The sequence below is a fragment of the Mytilus trossulus genome, chromosome 9, assembly GCF_036588685.1.
Source record: "Mytilus trossulus isolate FHL-02 chromosome 9, PNRI_Mtr1.1.1.hap1, whole genome shotgun sequence".
Classification (NCBI taxonomy): domain Eukaryota; kingdom Metazoa; phylum Mollusca; class Bivalvia; order Mytilida; family Mytilidae; genus Mytilus; species Mytilus trossulus.
In genome coordinates this window covers 17490421-17498293 of record NC_086381.1, presented here as the reverse complement: position 1 = coordinate 17498293, position 7873 = coordinate 17490421, and the positions used below count along the sequence as shown (strand labels likewise).

Sequence of the window (7873 nt, the reverse complement as noted above, 5' to 3'; positions counted from 1 at the left end):
TATAGTATTACATGGAAATTTCCATATCAAAACTGAAATAATGATAAACGAGACAACTTGTCATTCCTATTCAACGGTTAGTATTCTTTTCTTGGTGGTGACGATCTATTGGTTCCATCTTACCTAATGAATATTTTTGTATTTGATTCAATCGGCGCATGTTTGCGGTGAAGTTTTGAGTCACCATAATTTTTTTCTGTATTAACAATTACAATAGGTCGCATGCTTGTTAAAACTTTTTTCTAGATTTTATCACAACTATAGATAATACTTAAAGATTTATTAAGGAAGAATGATTCCAACTGCATGATTTTAATAAAAAGTCAGTGACATTTTGCATTTGCTTTTAGCTTTTACGTTAGTACATGTATTTTTTTTTTTAAAGTAACACATTTTGTAAATGCCCTAGCTTCAAATCTGTGTCTCTTTACCTTGTAATACATCGGTTTTTGTGGTGTGTTACTGTTTATAAACCTATCGTTATGGATGTCTGAAATGGACTCGTGAGGTGCATCACCGTGCATGGTACAATTTAAAGCTATCTTTTTCCTTTTTTTCAGTTATTCAACTTTCGTAGCTTATATATAGGCCAGTATTTGGGTATGGTGCTTTTATAATATGGTGTCAACAAAACTGCTTACAATACTACTAGAGGAGAAAACTAAGCTGTGTACATGGTCTCTTTCATCAGAGACTTTTGTATAGATCGTTTGTGTATTAGGTTAGAAGTCCATTACTAATAATGAACTGCTTCTAAATGTATTTATGTATTTTAAAAAAACAAAGTGAGAAACCACGGTCATTCATGACTTCTATGCCGGTGCCGGCAACATAGAAAAAAATACTATTTTACCGGCTCCGACTAAAGTATATAAATTAAAGCCATCAAAAAGGCACACTTCTATTGAAATCTCCATTCTGCAAACTCCACCAACAACTTCAAATATTACACATGTTACACAAGTAGTTAAATAAGATATCACGATTTCGTGTTGATCAGTGTATATTGACGGAACAAGCCGAAGTGCCCGTAGAGAGACACCGACTGGCCTTACGGGTAGGAAAGCTGACAATCCGACCTATTGAAATAATAACGTCTGCATTCTAGCGCATATCGGCTTCATATACGGAATTCGAACTCACAACAACAGTGTTATCATTGTGCTTTTGAAAGAGAAGTCGGTTCTTTGAGTTGCATATCTGTAAACCATGAAAATCTTTTTCTGACAAAATTGGTTCTGCTTAGCTAGAGCCGGCAAAATAGCCATGGTCAAATATCATCGGGGTCCGTGCCCCCTCTTTCGTTGGAAAATTTGGTTGGTTATATAGGGAATCATTGAAGCATGACTGGAGCCCCCTCCCCCCCTAGAAAAAGTTCTGGATCCGCCACTGATGTTTTTGTCCCAGGTCCAAGCTTTTTATGATTTTTTAAAAACGGGTTTTTATTAAAAATTTGTCTATGACACAGCTATCAAGTATAACGCGAACAGAAAGTACAGTTAACACTAAACAGCTAAAGGAGGCCTTTAAAACATATCTATATATATCATATGCAGTCACATAATGTTTCTGCCTATGTGGTCCAGTTGCCTAGCTCTGAGACTTCTATAACACAGTATAGTATAGTAGTCTCAGCCTAGCTCAACTTGATATATTCAGAGACATATAATTGATATATTTTAATATAAGATATTTTCGAGATGTGGCTGCCTATCCATCATGACTATTCTAATTTGGGTAAATCGAAGGGAACAAGGATATTTTAAAATGGTAATGCGATAATAGACCGGGAATTTATCAAATGCGCACAATTAACATCTCGTTATCAGTTTTTTTTTTTGCACGGCGAGTATAAGTTCGAGAGTTGATATTTCTCTCAGATATTTCTATATATCGTCTTTAATTAATATGACACAAAGCAAGTCAATTTATAAAATTATTGAAGAAAAAATGAACGACCTGTGCAAAGATGCCTAACTCAAATATACATACGTCCTTGACCAGTATGTGAAACAAAAATCCTTATAAAGTACATTCCCCCCCCCCCCTTCTAAAATATTTTAGCACGTACTCTTTTTATTCAAGGTGTCTGTTCTCCTTCATTTTGATAAACGGTTGTTGTTTAATAATAAATTTTTAATTAGTCGATATTTTCCCGACGCTTAATTACATAATTCGTGACTCATTAATAAAGATTTTTTATTTAAGACAATAAACAGTAGGCAACTGGCTATTATTCACTATCAAGGTCACTCCTTTCCTTTTATGGAATGCCTCTTGTTTCAAGGGCTCAAATTACGGAAATGAATTTAAATCATTGAATACTCGTCATAGTGTTGAGAGAATAAAGAAAAGACATCATAAAAGCTTAAATTTAAAGCTAAAGTGGAAAAGCACACTTAAAAAAAAGTAAATGGGTTTTTTCCACGTAAAGGAATACGAAACTACCGTAAAAATTTACTGCTGACTTCCGGAAACAACTTCGGAGCAGAACAGATTTGTCATCAATATCGGACCAAGAATATTGTTAATTATACAGGAGAAACGGCGTAAATAAGTGAAACAGGCAAAATGCCGGTGTTTCACACAAAGACAATTGAAAGCATTCTTGAACCAGTTGCACAACAGGTAATTACAAGAAAATAACCGGCTGAAATTTGAGGCGTCCGTATCTGGTTGCAGACGCAAAAATATTATTTGAGAAATCAGCTACCGGGATCTCAATAGGTTTTTGGGGACTTATGTTTCTTCTCAAGTATATACTTGTATACAAATACTTACATTATTAATTTTCTCTTTTTTAATGTTCTTCTAATAATGTTTTTTTTTCTAAAAACTAGATTTGTGAAATAAAGTAACATAGTAATCCTTAACATAATTCAACTGTCTGCTGTCAGTTGGATATTGGACTGTCTGTTTCCAGTGTTGGATGGGGGTCTGATCTGGAATTTAATTTGTTGTTTTTATCAGATTACCCTATCCCCTTGTTATGTTATAACTTAACGCTTGTAATTTCATGTTGCCCGCCCAACTTCATTACCTATTTTCATCCACAATAATTGTGATTTTCACAAGTCATGCAAACTAAAAAAAGACTAATCCCACATAACCCTTATAGACCCAAATGAGACCCACTTGGACAAATCCTCTTGGAATATTTTCAATCCCCCCTTCATAACAAGATACATGCATTTATTGAGATAAAAAAAGATAAAAAAAAAAGTAAACTAAATCGACTGGTTTGTTCAGAAGTCTTCATTAACTTTGGGAACCCAAAACTGTATAGACCAATCTTGTGGGTTTTTCTTTTTGTTATGATTGAGTTGCACCAGTTGACGATAATTAAATGAGTCATAGTTCCTTCTCTGACATTATATAATATAACAGAAAATTTATGGTAAAATGCACACAACTTTGAACATTGTTGAAAGCTATTTATGTAAATAGCAATTATAAATTTAGGCTAAAACTAGCATTTTAAAGTGATGGAAAGAAATTTAGCAATCAATCATCATTTATACATTTATCAAATAATAAATGATTAATAATTTGCACATTCATGATGTGGGAAAACTCATCCTTGTTTTTTGAAGGTTGATGTACATGTACAATTTAATTTAGAAGTTCATACAAAAATGTACAATGTACAGGGTCCTGTTAAGTGGAAGAAGACCAGTACTGTACAATGTACAAAGATCATATGATTAATGGGTTTTATGCCCCATTTATAGACATTATGTTTTCTGTTCTGAATGGCCATTCCTCTGTCTGCTTGTCATGCTATTTTTCTGTCTACATGTCCGTCAGTCTGTCCCGCTTCAGGTTAAAGTTTTTGATCAAGATAGTTTTTAATGAAGTTGAAGTCCAATCAACTTGAAACTTAGTATACATGTTCCTTATGATATGATCTTTCTTATTTTAATTCTAAATTATAGTTTTGACCCCAATTCCACTGTCAAGAGCAAATAGAAAATAAAATGTGCAAGTGGGGCATCCGTGAACTAAGGACACATTCTAGTTCATATTATGTTTGAAAGCCTGTCTTTTAGTCATGTTATTCGGATTTGTCTGAAGACTCAAAGGCAAATGATGCATGTCATTGCTAATTCTGAGCAACAAGTAAAATAATTTATGATTAGTTTTGAGCAGTTTTGATGATATTTGGGATTAACCTACATGCCTACTTTTGCTTGGATTTTTTGAAGAATTCTAAATCTGTCGAAGTACTTCTGTGCTCCTAAAAGTGCAAGAAACAGCTTGAAGTACAACGTGTAAAGTGTTTTCTTTCGGTTAATTTTACATTATACCCTATTTGAAGTTAGAACTCCATGATATTTTATTTATTTTCTTTAGTGTTTAAAGTAGGGTGTATGTTTTTCATGAATAAGTGCATTTGATTTGGAGAATGGATGCTACATTATGTATCTCATGTTGATTTATATGCCCATATATTGACCTTTGTTGAAGAATTAAGAAGATGAATTTTCATCCAAAAAATAAAATAAGAATTAAATGCAACAGATAATATGCTAAGTTAATTTGCCCTTCTACCTTCTCACAACCTTCACATTATCACAGTCACTTGCCTCTTGAGATTACTTTTATAATGTGTGTAACCAACCCCAATCCCATGAAACTGGTCTATCAATCCTCATAAATTTGCAATTTAATTTGGCTAGGTTTTCCCATTGATAAAACAAAACACAGAAATGTTTATAAGAAAAACTTTGTGTTGTTTATTCTTTAGCTTTCTATGTTGTGTCATGTGTACTATTGTTTGTCTATTTGTCCTTTTCATTTTTAGGCATGGTGTTGTCTGTTTATTTTCGATATATATATTTGAGTTTGACTATCCCTCTGGTATCTTTTGTCCCTCTTTAATAAATGTAGAGTAATTTAAAAATGTCACGACAACTGTTGTAATGATGAACAAATGGATGTACTCAAGGGAGAACTATGATAAATAATAAATGGACATTGTAATTTTGCTGTTAAAATTAAGATAAAGTTTTGGATAAATATTTAAGACATCAATAGTTTATTTTTTACTGTGGCAAACTTTTATGGAGTTAAATGAAACTTGGACAGATAGTTCTTCAACAATGATCATCAAAAAATAACATTGAAGAACATAGATTGAATTTCATTTATTTATTAATATAACAGCATTTTACTGCTAAATGACCTTAGTTTTTGGTGGCAAACGATACCCTTTTAGTTAGCTGACAGCAGCAATAGCAGGTGAGATGCAAAGTTCCATTGAACTCTTCACAAAGCTTAAATTTTTAAGGTAAAGCCTAGAAATTATAAATATCTAAAGTTAAAGTCGTTCTGAAATATTTTCAAAGGTAGTTGACCAAGAATTTTGTTGAAAATCATGTTATTACTCAAAAATTTTAAATACACAAAAGTTAATTGATAAATCATTAACTGTAGCCCTTCATGGAGTGTTACTGGCCGTGGATTAGGTCAGGATGATGTTTATACTGTTAAATAACCACTGACATTTGATCCTAGTATTATTTTATTTGTTATTTACAAAAATAACAGATTAGAATTGTGTATGATCAAACAAACCAGTCATTAAAAAGATTTCTTATTGTCAATTTCAAATGAAGTTTAAAAGATTAGGAACTTTCTACTTGTAAAGAATTTAAATTTATTGTTGTGTTTAATATTAATTCAGGATGCGTAATGATCAAATAATTGTTGGTTTTAAACATGTTTTTTTCACACCTTATATGAAAGTTGTATTTTCTATTAGTGAAAGTTACGAATTAATCTTTGTAATGTGGTAGTACACATTCGTAACATACTAGGTCACTCAGAAATAATGATATGGGAATTACTCCTGAGGCTATTATCCAGACTTGTTTATTATTTTGAATAAGTTTATTGTACAGTTAAACTTGTGATATACCCCAACAGAGATTTTTTCACTAAATCTGTGGGATACTTTCTTTATAAATAGGAAATATTATTCAAATTTAGTTTTTTTTTATAAATTTATAAATAGAACATTGATCCAAAATAAATGTTCTTTGTAGGTTCAAATTAGAAGGAGAAGTTAAATAGCTCTTGATTTAGTCATGTTAGTAGTTATAAAGATTTTTTTGTATAACTTCTTACTCAAGCTTGACCAACCTTTTTTTTTAGCCAAATAAAGCTTTACTGAGTTCTTAAATATGATACATAATTTTTTGTATGTGTTTGAGTATATCTTAGATCTATACCAAAAGACAATGAATTGAAAAGACTAGGACCAATACATGCAATATAGATACATATACTTGTGACCTGTGTACATTTATATATATTAGTCCCTGGACTAAGGTAGAAAATGTATTTTAAAAACTCTTTGGTGAAGAGATATACATGGTTTCTTCTATTTAAACTACAAACAAATGTATGACTAAAACAAGATTTAGATGAAAATAATAATAAGCTTTGTTTAAAAATGAATATATATTTCAACTCCAAATAAGACAAATAAATGTATATTTATCCACTTGATTCTTGATTGAATGAAAATAAAAAAAAACATTTTGTTCTTTTGCTGATTGTTTAATAACACAACAAAATATTTCTTTTTAGCAAATAAGAATTTTCTTTTTAGCAAATAAGAATTTTCCTTTTTGTTGTTCTTGGTTTTAATATGGTAAGAATTTTGGTGATATACAGATAAATATTTCAGAAGGAAACACTCAGGAAGTTTACTTTAAACATTTTGAAAAACCACTAAATAATTTATATTTTTGTGGTGTCGCTGTACTAAGTGCATCCTATTCATAATTAGTCCACAAGCAAAATGGAAAAGATAAATACATAAATAATATCCTTGAAGCTAACATGTAAATATAAATAAGAAGGTGGGACCAATGAGACAGCTCTCCATTTAAGTCACAATTCACAATAAAACTTATTTAAATATTTTTTTTGTACATTTAAACCTGCAATGAATTTTTATTAAAATTGTAGTAATTTTTTTTTTTTTTTTAACTTTCTCTATAAAAATAAGTATATCATGTAATATGTAAAAAATGCTGGAAAGTAGTAAATTACAACATTTAAATAAGAGTTTTTATGCTTCCTTATAATATGTCATGATGAACATGTACATGCAGGATAATCCCATTTAAGTATTACTGACTATTTTTAAATGTTTAATTTTAATGTCATTGCATAATGTAAATAGAATTGATTATCAGTTTTATATGATTCAAAATAATTTTACTGTAGTGAAGTAATTGAAAATAATAAGTATTGCTATTTCAAGTAGTTTGTTATACAGACTCCTTCCTCTTATATAGATGTAACCTATTCACTTAGTAGTACAAATTTAGCATAATCAAAATATACAAAAAATTGAAAAAGAGGTAGTATGATTTTAGTTATTTATTTGACTCCTTGATACTGTAAAGAATAAAACTTGTGTAGAATCTTGGATTTTATTATTAGATAATAAAATTCCGCATTGTTTGGTAACCTTAAAAGTAGAATGTTCAGAAATGTCATTAGAACTGTCACTGTGAAATCCTTAGAATGTTGTTATTCAAATATTTGACTGAAATTAGTGCCCCTTGTGAAGCAAGATCTGCTTACCCTTCTGTTGTACGTGATATCACTCCCTGTTTTTTGTGGTGGGTTCAGTGTTTCTCAATCTTAGTATATTTTCTACTTTTGTAACTGTCATGACTGACCATGTTGTCTTTTTTTTGTTTTTTTGCCATGATGTATTTATGCATTTCAATATCTCTTGTTTGTTGTCTTATGTCTCTCTCCTTCCAACTGTTCAAAAGGTCAGACAGTGTCTAAGTCAGGGGCGGATGCAGGATTTTTGAAAGGTGGGGTGAAAATTAAAAATTTTTGGGAC

The 7873-nt window shown here is 30.8% G+C and overlaps 1 protein-coding gene across 8 annotated transcripts in view; it reads left to right on the top strand.

Moving 5' to 3' along the window:
- Positions 1–2460: 2460 nt before the first annotated feature.
- The window catches only part of LOC134685218 (vinculin-like), a 48837-nt gene continuing 43424 nt past the window's right edge, over positions 2461–7873 (top strand). For all 8 annotated transcript variants that reach the window (XM_063544736.1, XM_063544735.1, XM_063544733.1 and 5 more), the window contains exon 1: positions 2461–2628. In XM_063544736.1, coding sequence (XP_063400806.1) covers positions 2572–2628 — 57 coding nt within the window. In that variant the 5' untranslated portion in view covers positions 2461–2571. The remainder of the gene's footprint in view (positions 2629–7873) is intronic.